The sequence below is a fragment of the Neofelis nebulosa genome, chromosome 1 (assembly GCF_028018385.1).
Source record: "Neofelis nebulosa isolate mNeoNeb1 chromosome 1, mNeoNeb1.pri, whole genome shotgun sequence".
In the NCBI taxonomy this organism is placed as follows: domain Eukaryota; kingdom Metazoa; phylum Chordata; class Mammalia; order Carnivora; family Felidae; genus Neofelis; species Neofelis nebulosa.
The window spans coordinates 117,547,099-117,559,490 of record NC_080782.1 but is presented as its reverse complement, the minus strand read 5'-3'; the positions used below and the strand labels follow the sequence as shown (position 1 = coordinate 117,559,490).

The 12,392-nt window shown below is 40.9% G+C and overlaps 1 protein-coding gene across 6 annotated transcripts in view; it reads left to right on the top strand.

Annotated features, from left to right (window-relative positions):
* The window catches only part of STK32A (serine/threonine kinase 32A), a 133,279-nt gene that overhangs the window by 95,349 nt on the left and 25,538 nt on the right, over positions 1–12,392 (top strand). For all 6 annotated transcript variants that reach the window (XM_058732580.1, XM_058732570.1, XM_058732573.1 and 3 more), the window contains 2 exons: positions 2,129–2,218; positions 11,461–11,558. In XM_058732580.1, the coding sequence (XP_058588563.1) occupies positions 2,129–2,218; positions 11,461–11,558 (188 nt within the window). The remainder of the gene's footprint in view (positions 1–2,128; positions 2,219–11,460; positions 11,559–12,392) is intronic.

Below are 12,392 nucleotides of genomic sequence, written 5' to 3'. Positions count from 1 at the left end.
CTCCAAAACAGCCTCTACCTTTTTTTTTTCCACATGAGATGGATAATCTCAGGATTGGAGCTGGCTTAGGACATCCACTCAGACTAGAGGATCCCATGCGTGGCTGCTCCTCTGAATCACCTGTGGAGTTTCTGGTTGTTTTTCACTCAGATTCCTGGCTTTCCTACCATCCCACTGCTAACAGAGTCTCCACATATGCGTTTGCCAAAATGGCACTGAAGTTTCTGATCATGAGAAACGGCAACAGTTGAACACTTTCTTCTTCCCAAATGCTGGCTGGCCTAAGTCTGCCCCAGTATTATTTTATCTGATTTCCCCAGTACACTCGTGAGAAAATCCCTGTTATCATTCCAGCCTTACAGAGAAGGTGTCACCTTTTTAAGGTAATACGGCTATTTAGTGGTAGAACGTGGACTTGAAACCAGGCATTCTGACTCCACAGAATAAGCTCGTAACTACCATGTCTCCAGGCTGACCTGATTTGGATCAATGAGCCCCGTGCACATGACCCGTGGGAAGAAAGAAAGAACCAAACAGAGACAATTTAGGCAGTGATAGAAGACCTACCAGAATCGTTTGTTAGTAGGGGTGCCTAGGTGGCATGTGACTTTGGCTCAGGTTATGACCTCCTGGTTCTTGAGCTCGAGCCCCACGTCAGGTTCTGTGCTGACAGCCTGGAGCCTCCCATGGATTCTGTGTCCCCCTCTCTCTGACCCTCCCGCACTCACATTCTCTCTCTCAAAAATAATAAAAATTTTTAAAAATCATCTGTTGGTACTATTCAGGCAAGAATACGTTCACTTTCAGCTAGACACATGCTATTTTTACTTTATTAAAATGTCATCACACAAGCGACACAAAACACCATTTTGCACAAAACAAAACCCCAGCAAGAAAGGCAGTGAGATTTGTCTTTAGCAGAGGCTGGGTGCTGTGAGGGAGCAGATCGAGAAGTTCGGCAGTGGGGATTGTGGACCGTGAGTCGTGGAAACAGGAGCAGATGACATCTCCTCCGATTACAGCCATGTCACATCACAACCACAGAGCATGTAAATGGAAATGCCAACACTTCAAGGTCCTCCAAAAGCATATGAATTTTGTGCCAAAAGCTAACATAACGGGCTTGTCGGCCTGAGCTTCTGCTACTGCCCTCTTCCTCCTTGCAGCTGGAAATGCAGGGACCCTAACACTCTCTGCAGAGTGTGCTGATGGCAGGGATGAAGTGTTAGACTCCCACTCTGTGGCCATGAGTGTCAGAGCTGGGAGAGACTCTAGAGATGATTAGTCCACTCTTCTTTTTTCTTTTCTTTTCTTTTCTTTTTTTTTTTCTTCTCTTCTCTTTTGTTTTTCAAAAAGAAACTCGAGTTCAGCATAGGGAAGGGACTGGGAAGTCTATCATGTATTAAGGGCAGAGTTGAGGGCAGAAATCAGGTCTCTTGGCTCCCAGCCTAGGGCTCATTATACAGCCTCTTTATGAATAAAACTTGACTTTTTTGCCCCTGCCTTCACCCCCAAACATTTTGTTGGGAGCGGGATGAGGACAACCTAAACTATCACACAAAAATGCTAATAATATTTCAGAAAAATGAGGAGGAAAAAGGACTCTTTCTTGGCAAAAATAAATAAATACATACATACATACATACATACATACATATATACATGTGTCCATGTTCGCGTCAGCTTTATAGTCAGATATTTAGCTCTGGAAAAAAAAATCCCATAGGAGACACTTGGAAAATGCTTGGAAATTCGATACTTAGAATAGCTTTTGGCTGCCTCCCTCTTGATGCTCTCAGGTGATACCAACTTAAAACGTTGCCAACAAAACGTTGTAAGTGGGACTACCAGAGTGTGAGCTCTTAAACACCTAGGGTGGAGAGATTGAGCTGCAGACTACCATCAGATCCTCAGTTTGCCATATGTGTTCTGGCCTCCAGAGAGTTGCTGGTTGAAGACCCTGCTGGTCTTGAGGACAGAATAATTGTGCCACTACTGCCTGTACCCAATGGCAACAGGCGTGCAAGAACTGACAGACCAAGCTTCCAGAGGCTCTCAGGGAGAAGTGTGGTTGCGGCACTGAGTTGAATGGGACTTAACGTTCTGTGTGGTGCTTTTGTCTCGCCAGGGCACGTGCACATCACAGACTTCAACATCGCGGCGATGCTGCCCAGGGAGACGCGGCTCACCACCGTGGCGGGCACCAAGCCTTACATGGGTATGGGCTTCACGAGTGGCGGGGTTAAAGAGCAAGGCTTTTGTTTTAAATTTGGTAGACATTTAGTCCGGGTCCAATAATCTGTAGGCATTTGCAGCTGGAAATGCCAAGTACCCCTCTGACTTTACCAGGGAAGCTTCTGATTTCCCAGGTCAGAGATGAGCCTCAGGATTTTCCATTTAGCAAGCACCCAATCTGATCTTGATTCGGGAGGGCCAGTGATGACACTTCGAAAGACCGTTTTATGAGTTATTTAGGACAGCTTCTACCCACTTCCTAACAAAGAATAGTAGTGGATTGAATAAATGTCTACTAATTGCCTCTGTGCTTAGCAGGGTATCAGGTACAGGTGACTCTGCAGTGAGCAAAACACACAAGATCTCCAGCTCATAGAGCTTACTTTCTAGTGAGAAGAGTTTTCAACAAATAGAATCAAATAGAAGTTAAATGCAGTAACAAATCAGATGGTAATAAGTGACATAAGTATTACTCTACCCGTTATTTGCATATCCCTACATTACATACATAGGGCTGTAAAGTTCACAGTGCCTCCCACTTGCTATTTTGCTTTTAGTTTTAACACCACGACAAACCCATGAGTTCTCCTTTTGAAAGATGGAGAACTGGATTTTTCCTGAAGATTCAAAATATACCCAGAGGGAGACTAAAAGGCTAAGGTTAGGTGCTGAAATTGTCAACAAGGTCTCACATTTAATTATGTTAACACTCACAAATTACTGCAAATTGTAAGTGCTGTTGTTGGAGATGGCATCTGTGTGTAGACACCAATCTGGCTGAATTAGCCCTGTCTCTCCCCTCCACCCCCAGAGATGTAAAGACAGAACTATGGCCCTTTCCCCAAAAGTGTTCAGCAAGAGGGACTTTTCCCTTCTTCCCACTATTCCCCAGACAGGTGAGTCAGACCTCAAGAGAATTGTCTGTAACGTCTGTGTGCAGCTGTGAGAATAGTGACCTGGTTTTCCAGTCTTAGTCAATGTCTGGTTCATCACTGCACTTGCTGACTGCTCCTGGTACTAATGGAGCCTGAGCTATCCCTGGAGGGTTGATAAGTTTGGAGTTCAGTCTTCCTGGGGACCATAACATCAGGAGACAGGTAGCAGTGTGTGAGTGTGTGTTGGGGTGAGGGATATGGATTAGCCACCGGATGGGATCCAGTAGACTGGAGGGAGGGAGGTTCTGGTCAGCGTGGCTTACTAGAAACACCACCAGTTCTAGTAGTGCTCAACTATACCAGAATCTTGGAGGTGACGCCCAAGGGTAGGGTCATTTAAAAGCTCTTCAGGTAATGCTGCCGTGTAGCCAGAGTTGAGAAGCTGTGTCACGGATCGTGAGCCAGGTCGGCTACTAGGAGCAACTAAAGAGAGATCACCCTGGGGCAGGGACAGAGCATTTGTGTTAGGATTGCTGTGCCTGCAGTGTCCTTCTTCCGTGTCCTAAAATAAATGGTACTTTCTGGGAAAAGGGAGAAGGGATATGAGAGACAGATTGGCTGTCTCCACATCAGGATGGCTGAATCCAGCTGCGTGACATGGGGAGGCTCTGGATTAGATACGACATTAGTCTTTAAATTCGTAGGACTGCATTTTAAAGTATCTGGAGTAGATGTTTTAATAAGTAAAAAGAATTTAAATGTTTTAAGCCACAGACTGCACTATCTTTGAGGGAGCCCCCTACCCAACAAAAATGGGAAGATAGACACTGCATAGTTCTTGGCAACTGATAAAAGGATAAACACTATTTATGCTTCTACCCTAATTAGTTGAGATGCTTAGAGCAGATGATGCCACTGGTTAAACCAGTGGAATTAGGAGGTAGAACAAACTGTACTGACTAGATATGGTCAGAGTAATTTATGAGCAAAAAAATCTGAACTTGAAATCAAGGGTAAGAGCAAAGCCACTTCTTTTAATATCTCATTCTCTTCCTCATGTAACTAGAGAGAGGAAAAGAAAACCCCCACATGCAGGGCCACCTCACTTTCCAAGAGAAAGAAATCCTCTATGGGAAAAAATGAGTCTTCTTTTAGATGATATTTGAACAACTAGAAATGTCCTGGCTTCCTATTACCAGTGGGGGGAATAAATCTCCTTTGTCACTTCTAAAATAATGGACACATATAATTCAGCCTATTTTCTGCTTAAAACCCACAGTACTCAGATGATAAAAGGGAATATCTGAGCCTGCTGGTCTGATGAATTTATTCTGCAGGTTTCCTGGGTTTCCATATTAAGGGCTATTTTCTTGGAGCCAAATCAGAATGTGCATCTGGGTTTTCTAGGCCTGGTTTCCATGGTGAGAGGAGTAAAGGGAGGCTACCCTTCATTTCTCTCCCCAGTGATTTTAAATACAATATCCGTATAATTTAATTCTCCTCAAATTTGGCATTTCGAGTCCTTTTACAACCCAGAGCTAGGAAACTGGAATGCATTCAAGGTTCTCTACGCCTCTCCACCTTCACCCTTATAATTAACAAATACTAATATTTATTGAAAGCTTTCTATGGGCCAGACAATGTGCTAAACGTTTAACATTCATTTACTCATTTATTTTTTCTTGATGACTCTATGAGGCAGACTATAATTATCACCATTTTACAATGAGGAAATAAGAAGCTAAGTAATTTGCCCAATATCACATGGCTAATCATTAAAAAAAAAAAAAAAAAGCCTATACTTAAAGTAAGCTCTGTCTGACTTTAGAAAGTCAAGCTTCTCCCTGAGAGAGAGAGATAAAGGGAGAAATTATTTTTAGAAATTGTGGTCCTTAAAAGGTTGTAAGTCAATTTAGGGAAGCCAGACTCGTAGAAGTGTTTCCTGTATCATTAAAAATGAGAATCTGTTGGGGCGCCTGGGTGGCTCAGTCAGTTAAGCATCTGACGTCAGCTCAGGTCATGATCTCACACCTTGTGAGTTCGAGCCCCACAGCGGGCTCTGTGCTGACCGCTCAAAGCCTGGAGCCTGCTTGGGATTCTGTGCCCCTCTCTTGCTCTGCCTCTTCCCTGCTCATGCTCTATCTCTCTCTGTCTCAAGAATAAATAAAACATTTAGGGATGCTTGGGTGGCTCAGTCGGTTAAGTGTCCAACTTCAGCTGAAGTCAGATATCCCTGATCTCAGGGTTCTTGAGTTTGAACCCTGAGTCGGGTTCTGTGCTGACAGCTCAGAGCCTGAAGCCTGCTTCAGATTCTGTGTCTCCCTCTCTCTTTGCCCTCCCCCATTCATGCTTTGTCTCTCTCTCTCTCTCAAAAATAAAATAAACAATAAAAAAAAGAATAAAACATTTAAAAAAAAAAATGAGGATCTGTCATCCCTTAACTCTTTATCCAAAGGTTGCCCTTCCTTTGATTTTGGGGTAAGAGTCCTTCTAAGAGGTGTCATAGGTAGAAGTCTGCTTTTTCTTTTTGAAAACTATGTTCCAAATAATTTGGTAATATCTATGTAACAGACACAAGTACTCATTTTATAGTGCTCCTGTGGGAGCACAAAGGGGGGTAAATTGTACCCGTTTATAGTACTAATTAGCAGTTATAGAAAGAAAAAATATTCTAAGGAGAAAGAAAGAAAACTAGTATGAAATACTGACGATTATAGGAATATGTGACATCTACTAAGAAGAGATGCTGGGCATATTACTCTATACAGCAGTTTCCTGGCTCTGGAAAGGCGAGGATAAACAGTCGGACAGTTCTGAACCACCTTCCCTTCAGAATCTTTTAGCTTCTTGTTCCCTTCCCTCCTTACTCACCCTCACTCCTACCTCTGTGTGAATATAACCCAGATCACTTACAGCTTACCCAATTAAAACATTCTTCTCTTTCCAATTAAAAACAAAGCAAATTCACTATGGCAAACGTGTAAAATGCTGATAAGCAAAAGGCAGTTAAATTAATCCATCTACTTGTAGATATTTATGCTTTCCTTCCAGACCTTTTTATCTGTGTGTATACACACACACACACACACACACACACACACACGTTTTTCTTTATTAAAAGTTGGATCATACTGAATTTTTGTACCCTAAATGTTCACTTTATAATGTGATAGCAATAGACAAAATGAGCATTTATGATGGCCCAAGCACTTTGCTAAGGTTTTAACATTTATTGTACCATTACATTCTCAAAGCAACCCTGTGAAATAGGCTTACTATTATTCTGAGTCCACAGATTAAAAAAAAAAAATCAGGCCAGGAGAGAAAGTGACAAGAATGTATCACACAGGAAGTAACAAAGTTAATGAAGTTAAGCCCACGTCTAACAAATCTTGAGCCATGGCACTGATGGTGATGATGGTGAGGATGATTAAGATAAAATATCTGACATTAACTGAGGTCTTCCTATGTACCAAGCACTGTTCCAAGTGTGTGTATTACATTGTTTAAACTAAAACTTCCATGAGGTCAATACTCCGGTTGTTTCCACTTGAAACATGCAAGCTGAGAAATTAAGCACTTTCTCAAGGTGGAGTTAGGGATACAACTGTAAGGCTCAGAGTCTCAACTCTACTATGCTATGCAACCTCTCTGCCTCCATTCTATAAACCTGCCTCAGCCAGAAATGCAACTTGTTTCTCTCCAACTCCAGAACCTGGTCTTCACAAATGATACTGCTTATTCTCCCATGCCCGTGTATATATAACTATCATTTTTAATGATCATGTGCTCCAGAATTAGAGGGCTGCATCAAATTTAACCAATTCCTCGTTATTGAACGTTGGGTTGTTTTTTATTTTGAAATATGAATACTGACCCTTTATCAGATATGTCGTTTGTAAATATCTTCTCTCATTCCATAGTTTTGTTGATTTGTTCCTTCACTGTGCAGAAGCTTTTTATCTTGATAAAGTCACAATAGTTCATGTTTGCTTTTGTTTCCCTTGCCTTCAGCAACATGCCTAGTAAGTTGCTCCAGCCGAGGTCAAAGAGGTTGCTGTCTGTGTTCTTCTCTAGGATTTTGGTGGTTTCCTGTCTCACATGTAGGTCTTTCATCCACTTGAATTTATTTTCATGATTTGGTGTATGGTGTAAGAAAGTAGTCCAGTTTCATTCATCTGATAAAGGGTTAGTATCCAAAATCTATAAAGAATTTCTCAAACTCAACACCCAAAACACAAACAACCCAGTTAAGAAATGGGCAGAAGACATGAATAGACACTTTTCCAAAGAAGGCATCCAGATGGCTAACAGACACATGAAAAAATGCTCAACATCAATCATTATCAAGGAAATACAAATTAAAACCACAATGAGATACCACCTCACACCTGTCAGAATGGCTAAAATTAACAACACAAGAGACAATAGGTGTTGGCAAGGATGTAAAGAAAAGGGAACCCTCTTGTACTGTTGGTGGGAATGCAAACTGGTGCAGCCACTCTGGAAAACATTATGGAGGTTCCTCAAAAAAGTTAAAAATAGAACTACCCTATGATTCAGCAATTGCACTATTAGGTGTTTACCCAAAGGATACAAAACTACAGATTCAAAAGGGTACATTGTCAACATTATCAATAATAGCCAAACTGTGGAGAGAGCCCAAGCTATTTGAGAGAGCCCAGATGTCCATCGACTGATAGATGGATAAAGAAGATATGGTATACATATACAATGGAATATTACTAGCCATCAAAAAGAATGAAATCTTGCAATTTGCAATGATGTGGATGGAGCTAGAGGGTATTATGCTAAGTGAAATGAGTCAGTCAGAAAAAGACAAACACATATTATTTTACTAATATGTGGAATTTAAGAAACAAAACAGATGAATACGGGAATGGAGGCAGGAGGAGAGAGAGGGAAACAAACCAGAAGTGACTCTTAAAGATACAGAACAAACTGAGGATTAATGGAGGGAGGTGGGTGAGGGAGGGGCTAGATGGTGGATGGGCATTAATGAAGACACTTGTGATAAGCACTTGGTGTTGAATGTAAACCTAAAACCAATATTGCACTGTATGCTAACTAAAATTTAAATTTAAAAAATACAAGTAAATTTGTAATAAAACTCCTATTAGCAGAAATAGGTCCTGTAGTTTGTTTATCTTTATGATAAATTACCACTCAAAGAATTCCTGGTCACTGGATATTTATTTATGTGTTAATGTGTTTCCTCCTGAAAATTTACACTGATTTCTGTTCATTCATTCTGTAAGTGTCTGAGGATATTCACTTCCCTGCATTTTCAGCAGGGCTGAACAATGAATATCTTTAATCTTCCTGAAAAGATGATTTAAAATGATCCCTCATTATGATACTGATACTACACTTCTCTGACTTATTCTATAAATTGTGCATGCTCTTTGCTCATTTTCTATTAGGGTGTTAATATGTTTATCCTATCCTGATATTTCTTATTAATTATATAAAATAATATTTTATTAATTATATAAAAATTCTAGCCCCTTATATGTTCAGAATATTACAGTGTATCCTATGTGTTATAAATATGATATCCTAATTTTCCATTTACTATTATCCTTATGACATTTTTCATATAAAGAACTATTTTCTAATATCATCATACCATTGGTCTTTTTTATAGTTTTTACCTTTGATGCTATTCTTAGTGGGACCTTCTTACCTCCAGATTTTGGATATGATTACCTAATATTTTTATTATTGTTATATTTTCACTTATTCACTTATATTCACTTTATATACATTTATATATATAAATATATATTTATATATATAAATATATATTATATATTTATATATTTTCACTTATTCACTTATATTTTTCCTTATTCCAGTTACATATAATCCTGACTAAAGATGTGTCATAAGGATCTGACTTTGGTTTTTGTTAGATCATTACATTAAATAATTGTTTTGAGACAACATATCAAATAAGACCCTTTCATATTGATTTATAGTATGTTCATCATGAACTAAATATCCTTATATACTAGTGTCTACATTATGTGGTTTTCGAATCTTAATTGTAGCTTTATAGTAATATTGAATACATGAGATGCAGGTCTATGTCTTTGTTTTCAGAAAACCTTTATTATTCACAGATTTTTTTGGTAGATGAAATTTAGACTATCTTTTGTAAGTTTCACTCATTATTTCTATTGCATTACATTTATGGATTAGGTTTTGGGCCCTTGCTTCTTCTTTATTTCTTGACCGAGAATCTAATATCTAGGTGTTCTAAAACCTGAAAACCAAATAATGGAAATCCAGATAGCAAATAGACACATTAAAATGTGTTCAGACTTGTTAGTAGTCAGGAGGTTGCCAATTTAAACCACAATGAAAGATCAGTACACACTTAGTAGACGTGGGTAAGGACGCTGAGCAAAAAAAAAACCAAACCAAAACAAAACAAAAACCCTCTCATACACAGCTGGTCACGGTGTTAATTGGTACTACCACCGGGTTAAATATGTGAAGATGCACGTCCTATCCCCAGCATCTCCCCCTGCAGGAATGTACCCTACAGATGTGTGGACTTTAAGGAGTCTTACACGTATAGGAATGTTCATGGCAGCGTTGTTCATAACACTCCCAAGTTGAAAACACCCGGATGTTAGGTATTCTCTTAGCACAATGGCCTATTTATCCCTCAGAGTTCTCTGCTACTTCTCTGAGATGCCTGTGGCTTGTCTCCCAGGGGAGTATCTGACATGACAACTATGAGGTACTGATAAGGGAAAGGGGAAATAAAGCCCATTCCATCCAGGGTTGGGGGGGGTGCCGGACTGTGGGGTCAGGGTCATTGTCTCCTGAACTGCATGGAGACCTAGGACTTGCAGGAAAGATGCATTCACGCGTGGGAGATGAATTTACGAGGGAATGAGGTCTGCCTAGTTCTGCTACCACAGGCTCTTCCCATTAGGGTCAGTCCTGGGCCTCGTGACGTCAACATTCTGTCCACAGGATTTGGCTTGGGACTTGAGTACCTGGGTAGGTCAGCCCCGGTGCAGGCCCCATGTCACACCGGTTTCCTTTGTCCAGAGGCAACACCTTACTACCAGAGGCTCGGGTCAGCTGTGTATAGCTTTTGACAAGTAAAATCCCCATTCCTATGAACATTTGCCTCTCCAGAACGGGCACTGATGTTTGGAGCACTTTCTAGGTGCCAGGCACTGAACTGAGATTTTGGCATCTCATTTAATCTCTCACCTCTAGAAAGATCTCCTGCTTATTATTCTGACCTTGCTGATGAGGATTTCTCAAGTTCAGGCAGCTGACTCGTTCAAGGTCAGAACAAGTGGTAAAGGCAGGTTTTGAACCCAGACAGCATGGCTCCAGAGCTAATAATTGCCACCATTCCTTGTTTACTTGACTGATCATTATTTTTTCAACACGTTTTGTTGAGTGACTCTGCATGCCAGGTTCAATATGACACTAGAAATGTAGCGGTGAGCAAGCCACTCTTGCTTTGTGCCTCATCCCTCACGAGTTAGGTGTGTTCCTGGAAGAGTATGGAGAAGGTCCAGTGTGTCAAAGCACTTAGAGAATGCATAACTAGTCTACGGCCATACCACCCTGAATGCACCCGATCTCGTCTGATCTCGGAAGCTAAGCAGGGTAGGGCCTGGTTAGTACTTGGATGGGAGAATGCATAACCAGGGGGTCACCAATGGGGGCCAAAATTGACTGTAGCTTCGCTTTGTTGTTGAAAGAGTCCTTTCAAGCAACCATGTTACTAAGTGTGAGTTTCACACCTAATGAAAAACCTTACATCGTCCAGAATGTCGGCCCCCTCTCTCCCGCTCCCTCATCACCTGTAATAGCAGGCTGTAAATGCCGTCCTTGTGTCTTGTAACGACTCTGAGATGCAGAGGTAATCCGACGTATGGTGCACCAAATTCTAAGTGCGTTTGCAGAAGTAATACAAATAAAGGTCCTTTAGTACCAACCTTCCAAATCAAGACAACAAATACCATCTTCTTGGCCGTTTGAATTTTAGCATCATCTGAACATTTGAGGCCTTATGGGATCCAATTTTTAATAGGTATATGATATAAACGAGAGCAGAATTTGCCCATCAAGGTCTGTGCTTGCCCGTATGTGGGTTGATGAATTAGTCTACTGAGACTAGGAAATTAGACATTTTTGCCTGCTGTGAGCAATCTAGCAGTGGATGATAAACATCCAAACAGTGTTTATTCCTTTATTTACCCTGTAATGTGCCTTAGGAGGAACATGTTGGGAAAAGGGATCCGTTAATGGATCAGGGAATAAAACTGACCTGACTTCTCTGTGTTTTCAGCACCTGAGATGTTCAACTCCAGAAGAGAAACGGGCTATGCCTTTGCTGTTGACTGGTGGTCCCTGGGAGTGACGGCATATGAGCTCCTCAGAGGCCGGGTATGGGAGAATCACAGTTTTCTTTGGTTCCTCTTCTGTCAAGTTTCCTTTTTAAAATGGAAGAATGGATTTTTTTTTTTTTTTTTTTTTTTTTGCTAAACTCAAGCAGTTTGTTTGCAGGGTGAAAGCATTATGCCATGTGATGCTTGGGACTTCTGCACATTCACTCTCCCACGTATGGAGCCAAGCATGTGAGTTAGTATTAAACGCAGATAAAATGAAATAATATGGATATTATAAACTGCCAGAGAGGGAAAATCAGTGCACCTCACTAAATAGCTTGTGTAAATATATTTGTTTGTTTAAAGAAAATAATTTGGTGGTGACAGTACAGGACTCTAACATAGACATGCTTCCCTAAGGCAAGTGTGAATTATTAACACAACACAATTCATGCCCTGTCTTGTTGGTTCCTCTCTGTCATCAGGCCCCTGGGTTCTGAGTTCAGTGGAAAATGAGAGTAGTTTCCTTTTATTTTTTAATTTTTTTTTAAAATTTTTTTAACGTTTATTTATTTTTGAGACAGAGAGAGACAGAGCATGAACGGGGGAGGGTCAGAGAGAGGGAGACACACAGAATCTGGAACAGGCTCCAGGCTCTGAGCTGTCAGCACAGAGCCCGACGCGGGGCTGGAACTCACGGACCGCGAGATCATGACCTGAGCCGAAGTCGGCCACTTAACCGACTGAGCCACCCAGGAGCCCCGAGAGTAGTTTCCTTTTAAAGAAGACTTTCCTTAAACTAAGAAAATGCCTAAAGAGAATTTTGCCAACAGAATATTTTTTCCCTCCCTCCCATATCATATTACCTCTGTGGTATTTCCCTATGATGTGC